This window comes from Chionomys nivalis, chromosome 4, assembly GCF_950005125.1.
Source record: "Chionomys nivalis chromosome 4, mChiNiv1.1, whole genome shotgun sequence".
Lineage (NCBI taxonomy): Eukaryota > Metazoa > Chordata > Mammalia > Rodentia > Cricetidae > Chionomys > Chionomys nivalis.
This window is the reverse complement of record NC_080089.1, coordinates 62,602,276-62,620,049: the sequence shown is the minus strand read 5'-3', so window position 1 is coordinate 62,620,049 and position 17,774 is coordinate 62,602,276. Positions and strand designations below refer to the sequence as shown.

The following is a 17,774-nucleotide window of genomic DNA, read 5'->3' as shown; positions in this document are numbered from 1 at the left end:
AGAGTAAGGATGTAGCAAAGATTATAGCATCTAGAAAATGTTTTAATATAGAAAGATTAGCTCAAGAAAACCAGACAAAGGCTATCACTCTTTTACTAAAGCCTGACAGGCTTAAGGCACCTACAATTAAGAGATGAGAGGGGTACAGAAGCAAGGAACCAAGAAATAAAGAAAAACCTAGCTATATGCAGATATCACTACATAAGCAGTTATTGTAGCTGATTGAAATTAAAGTTTAGTGTGTGTTTTATGTTTGTGCGTATGTACTAGTGAGTGCCGGTGCACATGTACATGGCCCACTTATGGAAGTCAGAGAATGATCTCATGTGTCAGATCCCAGACATCTTCCATTTTTTTCTGGTTGAGACAGAGTCACTCATTAGCCTGGAACTTAGTCACAAACACCAGGCTAACTGCTTATGAGTTTCCAGGGATCCTCTATCTCTACCTCCCACTTCCCAGTGCTTGGATTATAGGCACACTCCCAGCTGAGGATCCAAACTCAGGTCCTCATAGGGGTGAAGCAAGTGCTTTACAAACCAAGCCACCTGCCTAGCCTGAAGTCAAAAATTTTGAGGACTTCAACAGTTAAAAGAAACATTAATGTGCACTGAAGGAGGCTGTACCTGTTTAAGACTTAAAACGACCTTTGGGTCCTCAGCTATCAGTAGGTAGTAATTGATAGAAAGTCTTAAAAGAGAATACTCAGAAGACAGAACCAAGGAACACACACACAAAACCCAGCATTTACAAGAGTCCCCTTAAGTTCATAGAAGCACCCTGCTAAAGAGTATTTCCCACACACAGTACAGGAGCCCAGCGGAACTCCAGAACCACTACAAACTGTCTTCCATTTGTATCATTCTTTTCCCTTCCAAAGAGAAGCAAGTATAGCAATGGCCTCATCCCTTTACCCACAGGGTTTGAGTGGTGAAAGTTGAACAGATAATTATTTCCTCCTTTGGAGCATACGTACTTCCATATCAAGAGGTGCAAACCTAATCTGGAGACACCATGGGTCATCCATAATCACGTGTGATGTAATTTTAAAGCACTGTACACTGTGTAAAACATGTTCAAATATTTTGTTTGATCCTTGCCATAACTTTAAAAGTAAACATTTTTGCCTTGATTTTGTAGATGAGAAAGCTGGAGCTTAAAAATCAACTGCTTTGCAAGTCTGCATAACAAAGCCTTGTTTTTATGTGCTTTCCAGTAACTAATCTGAAAAGGATTTTATACAAGCAAATTCTTAAATATTTTCAAAGAAAGACTAAGATAAAAACAAATTTAAGAAGTTAATTTAAGTTACCAGCCTAAAGAAACAGGCATGAGTAAAACAGAAACAAGGAATCTGATGGCCAGGAAGTAACACTGGGAGGGTACTTTCCAGGAAATAAGACCAGGCCATGGATCTAGAGTGGAATTGTCTACACTGAAGTCAATCAGTAATTTTGATACTGTTATGAATTGTAACATAAATACTTTTGAAGATAGAGGTTTGTTAAGGGGTTGGTTGCGCCCCACAGATTGAGAGCTGCTGACATACAACTTCTGCAGTTTTCTAAGTTACAGAATCCAATAAAAATCTAAGACATACTAAAGGACAGGACCAAAGAATTGAAAGCTAATAGAAGAAAGTATCCAAAAGTGATCCAATATTTAAGTTATCAGCTAGAGATTCTAAAATAACTATGATTAATATCCAGGAAGATAAGAGGATATGTTTTTAGAGTAACAAGGTAATTAATTTCACAGAAGCCCCGAATCTGCTTTTTAGAAATCAAGTGGATGTATGTGGGTTTTGGGGGATAATTTGTTTTCACCTGTAATACGTAAAATAGTTAATCATGTATGAGATAATGGAATAAGGAAAACATGATGTTTTTACACTCATATTCATTATAATCATTCACTTGAAAAATAGAATGTAACCACATTGTAATTTTTATATTGCTAGAAAGATTTTTCTGGGGTATATATGCTTTAAGGGAAAAAAGACACAGAAGAAGGGAAACATGGGGTAGAAGAATAGAACAATAGAGAATAGAGTAGAACAAAAATAATAAAATGAAGAACTAAGCTTTGGCACTCGGGGGGACTTCTGGGTGGTGGTGGCACATGCCTTTGATCCCAGCATTCAGGAGGCAGAGGCAAGAGGATCTCTGTGAGTTCAAGGCCAGCCTGGTCTACAAGAGCCAGGACAGGCTCCAAAGCTACAGAGAAACACTGTCTCGAAGGAAAAAAAAAAAAAAAAAAGAAGCCGCCAAGTGAAAATTACAGAACTAAAAACTGTAAAGTTGACCCTAGCAATTTTATACAGTAATGTAATAGGAAAAACAACATAGTAAAAATGATTATTGAGTCAGGCGGTGGTGGCACATGCCTTTAATTCCAGCACTCAGGAAGCAGAGTCAGATGGATCTCTGTGATTTTGAGGCTAACCTGGTCTACAAGAACTTGTTCTGGGACAGGCTCCAAAGGTACAGAGAAACCCTGACTCAAAAAGCAAAACACAAATAAAAAATTATTGAACTAGAAAACAGGTCGTTGGGAAATATTCAAAATTACAGTGAAAGAAAATAATGACCACACGGAAAGAGGTTGGCGATTTGTAGAAAATGAAACAAAGCAAAACACCGGAAGTATCGCACATAGGCTTAGAGATGAGGAAATTTAAATACTGACAGAGCTTTCAAGAGTGGTGAACTGTATCAAATTACACATTCCACAAGTACTGCATATGTCAGGCAAGGTATATTTAAAAACAACCACACCTTGAGACTTCATATAGTTTTGAGATTAAAAGAAAGATAAAATCTTAAAAGTAGATGAAAACAAAACAGCCCATCATCTGTCTGGTCACTGCTCTGGTAGAACTGATGACTTCTCAATAGGACCTATGGAAGGCACACAATGATTAAATCATACTTTCAGACTATGGGAGAATATGGATTTAATTCACAGAAAAGGAGGTTAAAAATCAGTAAATGTTCCACAAAGCCTTGGAATGGCAAGCATATGAACTTTTTCTTATTAAGAACTGCATTCCAGGCAATATGGACTTATTCGAACAAAGAGAGAAATAAAACTTGGAAGGGAGGCCGGGCGGTGGTGGCGCACGCCTTTAATCCCAGCACTTGGGAGGCAGAGGCAGGCGGATCTCTGTGAGTTCGAGACCAGCCTGGTCTACAAGAGCTAGTTCCAGGACAGGCTCCAAAGCCACAGAGAAACCCTGTCTCGAAAAACCAAAAAAAAAAAAAAAAAAAAAAAAAAAAAAAAAAAAAAAACTTGGAAGGGAAAACTGGTTATCTGAAGTGATTTGCTATAATCATGTTAATAATAGAGTCCTAGAAGAGCACTGTCATGCAAAAATATAATGTGAGTCACAGAGACCATTCACATTGGTCTAAGAACAATTTTTAAATGTGAAAAAGTAGTCAAGATTAATTTTAATACTCTGATAATCCAATATATTAAAAAATATTTTATCTCAATATAGCATAAAACTATCGAGACATTTTCATGTTTGCACTAAATATTTTTAAAATTTATTTAGTTTCTTGTGAGAACAATTTTTCATACAACATATTTTGATGATAATTTTTCCCTTTCCTAACTCCTCCCAGATCCTACCCACCTTCCTACCCAACCTTATGTTCGTTTTCTCTCTCCCTTTAAAACAAAAGACAAAAACAAAATAAAAAAGCAATAAATACACTTTTAAAAAACTACCAAAACCCCCACAAAAATGAAAAGCAAAATAGATAAGCAAAAGACTGATAAGACAAAAAATGCCTAAACAAAGCAAAATAAGACAAAAAATATGTAAAAATACCACTGAGTTCATTTTATGTTGATCCTGTGAATGGGGCCTGCCCCACCCAAGATGTGGTTAAAACACCAATCTCATTCCTTTAAAAAAAACTGATTTTTTTTTCTTTACCAGCTGCTATCAGCTGCAGATACCTTCTTGGTTAGAGGTAGGAGTCCATGTCAACTTGCCTGGGACCCTGTCTGACATGAACCTGTATATGCCTTGTGCTTACTGTCACTGTCTCTGAGTTCATATGTGCATGGTGCCATCCATCACCTCTGGCTAGTAATCTTTATCCCTCCTCTTCCACATAGTTCCCTGAGCCTTGAGGAGAGGGCTTTGATAAAGACACATTTAGGATTGAGTTTCTCACTCCATATATTGCCCATTTGTAGGTCTCTATGTTTAGTTCCCATTTACTGCAAGAAGAAGCTTCTCTGATAATGGCTCAGTGAGGCACAGTTCTGTAGATGTGGCACTATGTCATCAGGAGTCATTTTATTGCTGTATTCCTTTAGTGGAATAATAGTGGTAGGTTGTCCCCTAGGCCTGTGACCCATCTAGACTCAGGTTCTTGGTCACTTTAGTAGAATCAGATAGAGGTTCCATTTCATGGAATGGAATGAGAAAGTAACAGTTGATTTACACCCTTGACATCTGTGCCATTATTGCATCAGTGTATCTTGTGGGTATCTCACTGCTATAGTTCACAGGGATTGTAACTGGGAGATACTGATGATTACCTCTCTCCTACAGTATGGCATGCAGCGTTACTTCAGGAGGGGTGTGCTGTTGGTTGTTTGTCACTCTTTTTGCTCTTTACCCTTTGGGGGCCTGCCACTCAGCTCCCAAATAAATCACACACAAGGAGGCTTATTATTACTTATAAATGCCTGGGGCCTTAGCTTAGCTTGTTTCTAGCCAACTTGTCTCAACTTAAATTATTCTATCTACTTTTTTCCTCTGGGCTTTTACTTTTTCTTATTTCTGTAATCTTATTTTCATTCTTACTCTGTCTGGCCCCTTTTTATCTCATTCCTTAATTTCCCTTCTTTTCTCTCTTTTTCTCCTTCTATTTATACTCTCTGTCTGCTAGCCCTGCCTATTCTTTCTATTGCCTTGCTATTGGTCATTCAGCTCTTTATTATCCCATCAGGTGTTTTAGACAGGCACAGTAACACAGCTGCACAGTGCTAAACAAATGCAATATAAAAGGATACAACATATCTTTGCATCATTAAACAAAAGTTCCACAGCATAAACAAATGATGTCTGGGATGGCAATACCTCCAGCTGTTCTTTTATTATTCAGGATTGTTTTTTAGCTATTGTGGTTTTTTTTAAATTTCCATATGAATATGTTTTTTCAATTTCTGTGAAGAATTGTGTTGTAATTTTTATATGTTGAATCTTTAGATTGTTATTAGTAGGATATTTATTTTCACTATATTAATTGTATATAGCCATGAGCATGGGAGATATCCCATCTCCTGGTGTCTTTTTCAATTTCTTTCTTTAATGTCTTAAAGATTTTATTACACAAGACTTTTCACTTGCTAGGTTAGAGTTATCCCAAGTTTTTGTTTTGTTTTATTTTGTTTTTGTTTTTATTTTTAGGCTTTTGTGAAAGGTAGTTTTGCTGGTTTCTTTCTCAGTCTATCATTTATATATTGGAAGGCTATTGATTTTTGTGTGTTTATTTTATGCCCTGATACTTTGCTGAAAGTGTTTATCAGATGTAGAAGTTTCCTGGTGAAGATTTTAGAGTCTTTTATGTATAAAAAATATATCATCTGGAGTCTCGAAAAAACCAAAATACATATACATATATATATACATATACATATATATATATATCATCTACAAATAAAGTTTGACTTTTTTTCCTATTTGTATAGGAACTTGAACTTCTTCACTTGTCTTATTATTCTAGCTAACCCTCCGAGTACTATATTGAATAAGTATGGAGAAAGTGAACATCTTTCCTTGTCTTGCTCGGATCTGGAAATTCTTCAAGTTTCTCTCTGCATAAGTTGATGTTGGCTGTAGGGTTACTGCAAATTGCCTTGTATCCCAGGTCTCTCCAGGACTTTTATAATGAAGAGATGTTAAATTTTGTCAAAGGCCTTTTCTGGATCTAATGAGATAATCATGTGGATTTCATCTTTCAGTCTGTTTATGTAGTTGATCATGTTTATTAATTTATGTATGTTGAACCATTCTTGCATCTCTGGAACAAAGCCAACTTGATCATGGTAGGCAGTTTGTTTGTTTGTTTGTTTATGTGTTCTTGGATTTGGTTTGAAAGTATTTTATTCAGAATTTTTGCATTTATATTTGTAGGAGATATTGGTCTATAATTTTATTGTTGGATCTTTGTATGGTTTTGGTATCAGGGTAATTTCGTATCAGAGTGGGCTCATAAGCAGAATTAGGAGAGCCAGGGATGGTTTCGGACACCTTTAGTCCTAGTATTCTGGAGTCAGAGGCAGGTGGATCTCTGAATTCAAGGCTAGTCTGGTCTAAGAGTGAATTCCAGGATAGTCAGGCCTACACAGAGAAACTTTGTCTCAAAAAAAAAAAAAAAGGAAGAAGAATTAGGAAAGGTACCTTCTATTTTGTAAAATAATTTAAGGGCTGTTGATAATAATTCTTTGAAGGTTTGGTAGAATTCTGCACTAAATCTATCTGGCCTTGGCTTTTTGTTTGTGAAACTTTAATTGCTGTTTTCTATTTCACTGGGGGTAATGGAGATGTTTAAATTGCTTATTTGATCTTTTTTAAATTGATTTTATTGAGCTCTACATTTTTCTCTGCTCCTCTCCCTGCTTCTCCCCTCCCCTTCAACTCTTGCTTATTTTATCTTAATTTAATCTTGACTCACGACAGTCACTGATTAAGTTTTCCAGTTTGGTGAATATAGATTTTTAAAGTATATTTTCATGATTCTCAGAATTTACTCAGTGTCTGTAGTAATGTCCCCCTTTCATCTCTAACTTATTAATTTGCATATTCTGTGTTTTAGTTAATTTTGGTAAAGGTCTGTCAATCTTGTTGATTTTCTCAAAGACCCAACTATTTGTTTCATTGATTCTTTATATTGCTTTTATGTTTGTTTCTATTTCATTGATTTCAGCCCTGACTTTGATTATTTATTGATATCTATTCTTTTGGGGTGTTATTTCTTCTTGCTGTTCTATATCTTTCAGGTGTGTCTCTAAGTTACTAATATGAGATCTCTCCAATTTTTGATGTAGAAATTTAGTGCTATGAATTCATAGAACTACATTCATTGTGTCATATAGGTTGGGTATGTTGTATTTTCATTTTCATTTAATTCTAAAAAGTTTTTAATTTCCCTATTGATTTCTGTCTTGACTAATTTTTCACTCGGTAATAAGTTCAGTTTCCATAAGTTTGTATACTTTGTTTCTGTTGCTGTTGTTATCCAGCTCTCATCCGTGGTGATCAGATCGGGTGGTATTATCTCAATTTTCTTACATCTATTTAGATTTACTTTGTGTGCAAGGATGTGGTCAATTTTGGAGAAAGTTCCAAGAGCAGCTAAGAAAAAGGTATATTCTTTTGTGATTGGGCAGAAATATCTGAATATATTTGCTAGACCTATTTGACTTATGATGTTATTGAGCTCTAGCATTTGTTTAGTTTTTGCCTAAATGACAGGTCTATTGGTGAGAGTGAGTCACTGAAGTCATCCACTATAACTGTGTGAGGGTCAATATGTGGTTTCAGCTGTAGTAGTGTTTGTTTTATGAACTTGGGTGCCCTTGTGTTTGGTACATAAATGTTTAGAATTACAATATCCTATTGGTAGACTTTTCCTTTGATGAGTATGTAGTATTGATAAGTATGTAGTATCATTTCCAATATTTTCTGATTAGTTTTTGTTTGAAGACTATTTTGTCAGATATTAAAATGGCTACAGTTGCTTGCTTCTTGAGCCTGTTTGCTTGGAATGGCTTTTTCCATCTTTTTATCCTGAGGTAATGTCTATCCTTGATGATGAGGTATATTTTCTGAATACAGCAGAAAGATCCTTTTTCTAATCCTATATGTTACTCTGTGTCATTTTATTGGGGGAATTGAGACCACTGATATTGAGAGTTCTCAGTGAACAGTTTTTATTCATTCCTGTTATTTTGTTTTCCCCCTTTCTTTTGGATTACGGTTCTGGGATTATATTTATTCATTGTGTCTTCTTGAGTGTAGTTAACCTCTTCAAACTGAAGGTTTCCTTCTACTTCTTTCTGTAGAGCTGGATTGGTAGATTAAAAACTGTTAAAATTTGGTTTTATTGTGGAATTCTTTTCTTTCTCCATCAACTGTGATTGACATTTTTTCAGGGAATAGTAGTATGGGCTGACATCTGTGGTTTTTCTTCTAGTTTGTAGAATGTCTGTACAAGCATTCTGGTGGTCAGAGTCTCCACTAAGAAGTAAGATGCTATCTAATGGGCCTGCCTTTACATGTTACCTTGGTCTTTTTTCCTTGAAGCTACATTTAGTGTTTTGATAATTATGTATTGTGGAGAATCTCTTTTCTGGTCCTGTCATTTTGGTGTTCTGTATACTTCTTTTACCTTAATAGGTAACTCCTTCTCTAGACTAGTGAAATTTTCTGTGATATTGTTAAAAATATTTTCAATGCCTTTGAGCTGGATTTCTTCTCCTTCCTCTATCCTTATTATTCATAGATTTTTGTTATTTCATAGTGTCCCAGATTTCCTGGATGCCTTGTGCCTGGATTATTTTTTAAGTTTAACCTTTTTTTGACAGAGCGATATCCATTTCTTTTACCTTGCTTTCAATATCTTGGATTCTTCTATGTCTTGTAATCTGTTGGCGAGGCTTACCTCTGAGCTTTTTGTTTGACATTCTACAATTTTCACTTCTAGTTTTATTACAGTTTGGGTTTTCTTTAATGATTCTATTTCTCTGTTTTATTTCATTTAACTGTTTATGTTTTCACAGACTTCATTAAGGGATTTATTCACATTCTCTTTGAAGTCCTTGAATATATTTATAATTGCTATCTTGAAGTCCTTGTCTTATTCTTCAGCAATATTGCATTTCTTGGGTGTACTGTGGTGGGGTTAAAGACTTTTGGAGGAGGCATATTGTCTTGGTTGTTCATGTTTGTGTTTTTGCATCTGGAGTTATGATGTTTAAGGCGTTTCTTGATGCCTATATCTGGTCTTGTTGGGTGGATGTTCTATTCTTTGGTTATTGTTGCCATCTCTTGATCCAAGAAAAATATAGTGGCTACACTGTGTAATCCTTGGTAGAGAGTGTTTCTGTGACAGGCCAGTGGATGACAGAAAGGAATGAGGATGGGCTAGAAAAGAAGGCTGAGAGAGCTGGTAGGCAAGAGCTAAGATAGGTCCTTAGATTTACTTCTAATTATGTGCATGTGTGTCTGTGTATATTTGGACATGTTCCCGTGTGTGCAGTAATTTTGTGTATTTGTGTTTGTGTCTATATATGGGTATGTCCTTGGTTTGTGTTGGGGGGTATATTCCCAGTGTAGGTGCCCTCACAGGCCAGAGGATGGCCTTTAGGTCCCCTGGAACTGGAGTTATAGACAGTTAATAGCTGACTGAAGTAAATGCTAGTTACAGAACCAAGGTTTCCTGCAAGAGCAGTATGCACTCTTAACCACTGAGCCATCTATCCCTCAAGTTCTGCTCTAAACTTTTGAATGCTGAAGTCTTCAAAAACCAAACTTTAATTTAAACTAAATTTGTCTTAGTTACTGTTCTATCTCTGTGAGGAGATGTCATAACCAAGGCAACTTATAGAAGAAAGCATTTAATTGTGGGTTTGCTTACAGTTTCAGAGGATGAGTCCATGACTATCATGGTGGGGAACATGGCAGTGGACAAGCAGACATGGTGGTAAAAGCAGTAGCTAGCTGAGAGCTTATATCTGATCCACAAACTGGACAGAAAGACAAAGAGACCGGGCCTGGTATGGGCTTTTGAAATCTTAAAGCCCACCCCTGTGACATACCTCCAACAAACCACACTCCTAATCCTTCCCAAAACAATTCTACCAACTGAAACCAAGTGTTCGAACTTGTCAGCTTATAGAAGGCAGTTTCATTCAAACCATCACATTCCACTCTCTGGACCCCATAAGCTTACAGCCATATCATAATACAAAATCCATTTAGTCCAACTTCCAGAGCCCCCAAAGTCTTTAACAGTCTTAAGTTTAAAGTTCAAAGTTCTTTCTGAGACTCAAGGCACCCTCTTATAAAATCAAATTATCCCCTTATAAAATCGAAAAGCAAATTATATACTTACATCATATGATGGCACAAAATATATATTATCATTACAAAAGAAAAAAAAGGGAGCATAGGGAGGAAATACTGAACCAAAACAAGACTGAAAACCAGAAGGACAAATTCCAAATCTTGTAGTTCTGTGTTGAATGTCAAAGGGATTAAAAGGCTCTTTGGATCTCCCACTCCTTCCAGCTTTGTTGAAAATACATTTCTCTCATTGGCTTATTCTACTCCTAGTTTGCAATTCTCCTCAACAGACACCCCGTGGCTCTGGCATCTTCAATATCTTGGAGTCTCCAACTCAAGCCTAGCTAGCTTCACTTTCTCAGTTTCATGGGATGGCCTCTTGGGCCTCTACCCAGAGACTCCTCTGCCACAACACTTTGCCTCGGTGGCTTTCCTTAGCCTTGGAGGAAGATTTTACATCCCCTCTACTCCTATATCCTTCTTGACTCTAAAAACAGAACCGAACTATGAGACTGATGCTGCCAAGTTATCTGCTTGTTTGGGATAAAACTTGGCCCCTTCCTTGAATTACACTGGCATAAGAGTTGATCTGTTGATACTTCCCTTTGTTATATAAACTTCCTTTTGCTTAGGAGAAGATTCCTTAGGCATTTCCTTTTCTTAAATTGGAAGCTTAGCTAGGTGAGGTCTTGCCCTGAGGGCACCACTCCCTTTATTCCATTTCTTCTCATCTCTTCCAGCACAAACCAGGGTTCTAACATTAAATTTCCTAGTGTTCTTTTTCTCTTCAAATGGCACAGTTTGTATTTCTTTTCACCCCGTTTGCTCTTTTTCATTGTAGATCTGCATAAGAGTAATCACTAATAACCAGATGACACAGTGAATATTAGAATATCTTGAAATGTCCTCTGCCAGTGATATTAATCCAAATCTCTTCAGTTTAGCCTCCAACATTTTTTTTTGACAAGGGTAGGAAAAAAAGTGATGTTCTTTACCAAAACATCACAAGAATGGTCTCTAGCCTAGGTGCTAATATTGTTCTCTCCTGAAACATCTTAAGCTGGAAGTTTTACATTGCTCTCACCACTACTGTCTTCCAAGTTCTTATTAAGAAAGCTGTAAATCCCTATTTATAGCATTCAACCATTTTCCTAAGTCCCAAAGTCCACATTCTTTCAACAACTCACATGATCTGGTCTGTCACAGCAACACATCACTCCCTGGTAGCAACTTCTGTCTTAGTTACTGTTCTATTGCTATGAAGAGAACTCATGTCCAAGGCTACACTTACAAAAGAAAACATTTAATTGGTGGCTTGCTTACAATTTGAGGGTGAGTTCATGACCCACTGTGGTGGGGAACATGGCAGTGAGCAGGCATGGTGCTAGAAGCAGTAGCTGAAAGCTTATATCTGATCCACAAGCAGGAGGTTGGGGCGGAGGTGGGGGAGAGCAGTGAAGGGGGAGAGAGAAGGAGGGATTGAAGGAGGAAGAGATGGAGGGGAGGTGTGTATCTTGGCCTGATGTGGGCTTTTAAAACCTCAAATCCCATCCCTAGTAACATACTCCTCCAACAAGGCCACACCTCCTAATTCTTCCCAAAATAGGTCTGCCAACTTGGAACCAAGCATTCAAACATATAACCTAAGGGGACCATTCTTCAAATCAGCAAAAATAGTATTTAGAGCCATCACTTACAGAGCTAGAAAATGTCATATGAAATCTATGCCATAAGGTATACATGTGATTTCCCACTGAAACTCAAATTCTTTTGTTTGTATATATGTGTGTACATGTTCAAGTATGTACATACAGTTACATGTACATTTGTGAGTATATGCATGTGAAGGTCAGAGGGACAACCTTGCCTGTCATTCCCCAGTGTCTCACTAAACTGGAACTCACCAATTAGGCTAGGCTGGCTGGCCAGCAAGTCCCAGGGATGACTTGTTTTCATCTCCCACGGCTAAGGCCATGTGTGCTCCTTCAACCAGCTTTTATAATATGTGATTTCTTGGTACCAAGCTCTCATTCTCATGCTTATAACGATCTTAACTAAACCACTTGAGCTATCTCCCTCACCCTCAAATTCTTTTTCGAACACAACCTCTTTTTCTTTTTTTTTTTATGGACTGTTCTTATAACAGTGGTTCTAATTTTTGATATAATAATCACCTAAGAAGGAATTAAAAGGCAAAGCCCAAGGATTCTAAATTTGGATGATGCCCATGAAGATCATCTTAACAGGTGCAATAGATGATTCTGATCAATGTGTTGTAAAGAACATACTAAATAAAAGCACTACCCTAGAGCATACTGCCTCCCTGTTCTGGAGACAAGCCCCTTAAATGGTACTTGAAGGTAGCTCTAGACTTCAATTCTGGTCAGTCTTATTGCCCAAGGTAGATTATATTGTCTTTGCTTCCTATATAAATATGCTGTTTGTTTTCTTCTCACTGAAACCTTATAGGACAGACAAGGAACTGTTTTTATATTATATGAACCTCTGAAGAGATACAAATTGGGCATGTTGTAAGTAAAAGTATGTCTATGATATGTAATAAGCTAAAAAATGTCTATAACACAAACAAGATTGGTACTTCTCTTAAGTTTTAATCAGCATGCTGATTTATCATGTTTTATTTCGATTTTCCAGCACAAAGTGTCAGGCTCCTAAATATAGTTATTCTAATTATCAGGTAGGAGTCTATGCTTAACATAAACTCATACACATACAAGGCTCAAATATTATTGATAGGGGCCGGCTCAGATGGCCCAATTGTGAAGAGCTAGATGTCAGTCTGGGATGGTTAGAAAAGTTCTCTGGTGACCTGGGCAGATGCTCTTCCAGGGCTGGCGTCAGTTTGGTTCAGATGCAGTCTTCTCAGGGAATATGTATGCTGAGCAGAGTGCTGATGATAGTCATTCACCCCAATTGTTGCTTTTACATCCATGGATGTGCTGTTTCTTCCCCTTTGGAGCTAGAATGTGGCTACAGTTTAACCTACTGCTGTGACACCAGAAATGAGACCTCTATCTGTAACATCTACACAAACATGTGTTCATTTAATCTGTCCAGGTATTTACATAAAAAGAATAACAGGGAGTAAGAAAGGAACTCCCTTCTACTTCCCAGTGATATCCTATCCCTCCAGCTCCCTCCTTGCCCTGAGCTCCTAGCCTAGATGTCTACACTCTACAGATGTGCCATTGTGATGCTAGGGCAGTAGCAAGACCAAAGCAAAAGGCAACAAAAGCAACTGGGACTAGGCGAACAAATCAGCCAACTGGATTTAGTGTTGGCAATCTAATAAAAAATTAAGTATTTTCCAGGAGTCTAATTAGAGGGGAAAGATGCAAGTTCCAAGTACATTTTTAAGCTCAGGAACTCCAGTGAAAGCATGTGTTCATTACAAGAATTAGAAATCAAAATACAGATATGTGGACTCTTACTGCCCACCAGTTGGCATAAAAGATGAACTACTAAGGACAAGCTGCCCTAGGGCTGCAACTAGATAAACCGTCATGCACATGGAATGAGGTAGAGGAGCCAGGCAGGGGAGCCAAATCCAGATCTATGACTCAGGTGAATAGGAGCAGGTTATCTGCAGCAACAAACTCACACCACTAGCAAAATTTCAACTGCAAAGAGTAGACAGACAACCTTAAAGTCATGAAGAGGGAACCTGACCATAGGATCTTTAAAAAATTACACTTCGGGAAATGCTTATCAGTAGGGAGCTCGCATGAAGAAAGCTTGTCAGCAAGTAGTGGGGCTCAATGACAGGAGCAGGATCTGTGTCCCAAAACTGACAGAGTGTCATAGGGAAGTATTAATAGGGCCTAGGCAAAGCTCTAGCATATGGGACACAGGAAGATTTATGCAGGTGGGTCCCTAGGCTACAAGTACCAGACAAGAAGAAAACCACTACAGAATTTAAGAGCTATATGGGACTTTCATGAACAAGCCCCCAGTCATCAAGCTGACCTATCAGCAAGGTAGATTTGATACTGAGGCCCACAGAAAAAAATAATCATACTGGTAACCAAGTGGAACTACCCACCTGTCCCTACACCTTCACCCACGTCCCAGCTTCAGCAGCAGAAATGGTCCCATCAGTGTACTTCCTAGGAAGTCATTGCTACTCACACATTCTACAGAAAGGGCACCACTGAAATGGACTTAAGTTCTACTGCCTTTCCGACTATGGTGTTATGTCCTCATTTCCTCATCCCTTACTGCAGTCATGAACTAGAGAAGGCTAGGGCCTCCCAAGGGCTAGAATTAAAGGCGTGCAGCACCAGCAGCAGCTTATTCATTTACTTAGTCAGAGATCCTAATGGTTGTCCATTGAAGGGGTGGGCTTGTCCTTGGATTTGGGGAATGTAACTCAAAAAGCTCAGACTCACTGATTTAGTCCAAGTCATTCACTGTAGAAAAAGGAAATGAAGACTCAGAGTTAAGTAGCTTCCACAAAGTTAGCCAGTGGTAAGACAAAAAAAAAAAAAGGCACCAAACAAAAAACAAATGAACAAAAACTGAATTCCATTTTTAGGAACCAGGAAGCTTTGTAGAAGTCATCAGTTTTGTCTTTATTCTTGCAGCTGACTTAAGGGGCATCTCCCTTCTCTTTAGTGTTATCTCCCTTAAGAAGTGATGCTTATTCAAAATTAATCCACTCATGCCAGACATCTTGCCTTTAATCCAGTACATGGCAGGCAGAGCTCTGTGAGTTCTAGTTCATCCAGAACTACATAATGTGACCTTATCTAAAATAATAATAACACCAACCCTATACCTAACATTTTTTGCTTTTCCCTTTGATAAGGTTTTAACAAAAATAGAAAGTTTCCTGGATTTTTTCATGTTAATAATCTACTCATTTGACATGTTCTCTGGATACAGTATAAATGGTAGAGAGTAACAGTAGCTGTTCATGAATGGAGACGTGTCTTTGAACACGAGTTACTCTTAAGTAGCAGAAAATACTTGTTCACATAAAATTGAAAATGAAACTCAGACAAGCCTCTGGAAACCAGAGATGCAAATGTCTCTACAGATAAGAAAATTGTTTGACACGAATGACACTCAGCAATGATGCTTTTCAAAACCAGCACTGCTGTCCTAGTTTAGTAGTAGCCTTTTACTAGAAATGACTGAGCCTATTGCTATATTCTGCTAAGTTGATTAATAAAAAATATTTATTACACAAATCCTTTCTGTTGACAAGTTAAAATGGAGTCTCATCTTTCATATCTCCCTGAAGATTGCCACCTTGTGAGATTGAAAATACTCATTAAATTCCATCAGCAGCGTACAGATGAGAGGGAGATTGTTTGTAAGCATGTGAGGAGAATCGCTGGTAAACTCATTTGTTTGGATATCATTAACAGAACAATCGGTGTGGATCTCCAGGGGGTCCTCATGACCTTTGCTCGCAATCTCTTCATCATCCATCAAGAAATATCAGCACCTAATATGCAAGGCGAGACCAATTTTAAGGTGAGGTGTTAATTAACTAACGATCCTGGTTAATTTCTATACAAGGGCTGAAAATACCTCATGCTGTATTGTAAACAAGTGCTAAACCATCTTTTTTTTAATTCTTGTAAGCAGTACACATTTTAAAATGAGCAGGGTCAATTTTGTAAGGTTCCCATTGAACCCGTTAGTTAAATTTAATAGTTTGAAACTTTTTCTTTGAAATATAGTAGACTTGCTTTAACTCCCTGCCATTTTGAGAGCCAGGCTCATATGACAACAGAGCTCTCTGATGTTGGAGGTGAAGCTGAAACGTCACAATGGAACCAAAATCAAGACTGTAACTAATTTATGATGTACCTATCTGTACTTCACATAATACATGTCTGGCTGAAGTGATTCCTGGGGAGCCTAGTTTATAGAGCCAGGTAAGTACTCAGACCCAAGAAGAACAGTGTTTGTTAAAGAGAAGCAGAAGAAAAATTCAAGCACCTACGTGGGCCATCCACCCACTCCATTTCTCCAAAGTGAGGTGGACCTTCACCACTAACGTTTTTAAACCTCCATATGGCCTCTAAAGATCCAAAGTCTCTTCCAAGTTCTAGAATGCAGGAGACAACTCCTGAAAAGAGCTGATGGTGTAGTCCTGATAAGCAAGTTTCTGATCTGACTCCCAGACTAGGCCTTAGCAGTACTTGAGTACTTGAGTACTGCTAAGATCACATAATTCTAAGGATTCAAATGGAAATGTCATTTTTCTATTAAAGAGAAAACTCAAGCTTCATATAAAAGATTAATCTCTTTTTTAAAACTCAAGCTAGGGTTTAAGCCCTTTAATAACAATGTTTCACTCTTCAAAGTGATTTAAGACCTAAGAGACTGACCATTGATTTTCGCACATCATGACTGAGAAGATTTTAAAAATAAACTAATAAAATAACGACAATTTTACTTTATCTGAAATGAACAAGTTAGACTAAACTGGAGCTTCTCAGCGTTTTGTGCTGCAGTCGTATAGTCCAAGGACAGCCCCACCCCTTCTAGCTGCTAATCACTAGTATCCCTTTTTGTTTTTTAAGAAATTAAGTAATAGTCAAAGTCAACTTGAACTTTAGAGTCAGTAATTTTTGAAAAGTAATTTGTGTTTCATTACTAGAGTCCATGCTAGATTCTTGGTTCTTCCTAAGAACAGACTCCTGGGCTCTACCCAAATTAACAAAATCAGAATCTTTGGTTTGGAGTAGTGAGGCCCAAGAATGTGTCTCTCCACAAAGGCTCGCCACTGCATCGCTATTTGAAGTTACCAAGGGATCTGCAATGGTTTGGATACAGTTTGAGTGTGGTTCCTGTGCTGGAAGCTTGGTCTCCAGTTTCCCAGGGATATGATATGAGAGGTGGTGGAACTTTAAGAGATGAAGCTAGTGGGAAATTCATTGATTAAATCTCATTTGGAAGAGACTGAAATAATTCTCATAGAATACTATTTAGTTCTTGCAAGAAAACAAGACTGGCCTCTTCTCACTTTCTGGGCTTCCTGACTCACCACGAGATTTCTTCCTGTTGAGTATAGTGTCGTCTGCTATGAGGTGATGTAGCTAAGGGGTCAGAGGCTGTATTTATAGTAATACCCAATCTTGGACTGCCAGCCTCCAAAGCTGTGAGCTAAGGAGACTACATATATAAGTATGTATAATAGGAGGAAATGGGAATAACAAAAATAAACCTATATTGTATAACCAATTAATTTCTAAAAAGGCAGTAAAACAATTCAATGGAAGAAAAAATAAAAATAATCTTTTTAATATAAAGTGTTGAAACAAAAAACCTACAAGTAATAAGGTTGGACTTCTCCAAGGTACCCTTTCCAAAAGTACATAAGATGGATCAACAGCCAAAATATAAGAGTTAAAACTATCAAATGTATAGGAGGAAACACAAGTATAAGACTTCATGACTTTGGATTAGCCATAATTTATTAGCTGTGATGCCTAAAGCAAAAGTGATCAAAATAAAAACAAATTATTTGGATTTTATCAAATAAAACATAGAATATGTTAAAACATTTGCAAAGTATATATTTGAGAAGCCTATAGTACCCAGGGTTTATAAAAATACCTTTATAACACAATAATAGAAATGCAAATAATCCAGTTAAAATGCAAGCAAAGAATTTGAATAGATATGTCTTCAAAGTAGACAT

General features: G+C 37.4%; 1 protein-coding gene across 1 annotated transcript in view; it reads left to right on the top strand.

Moving 5' to 3' along the window:
• Iqch (IQ motif containing H) overlaps window positions 1-15,570 on the top strand; it is a 124,086-nt gene extending 108,516 nt beyond the window's left edge. The window contains exon 12 of the mRNA XM_057767644.1: window positions 15,487-15,570. Within this exon, the coding sequence (XP_057623627.1) occupies window positions 15,487-15,570 (84 nt within the window). The remainder of the gene's footprint in view (window positions 1-15,486) is intronic.
• Window positions 15,571-17,774: the final 2,204 nt, after the last annotated feature.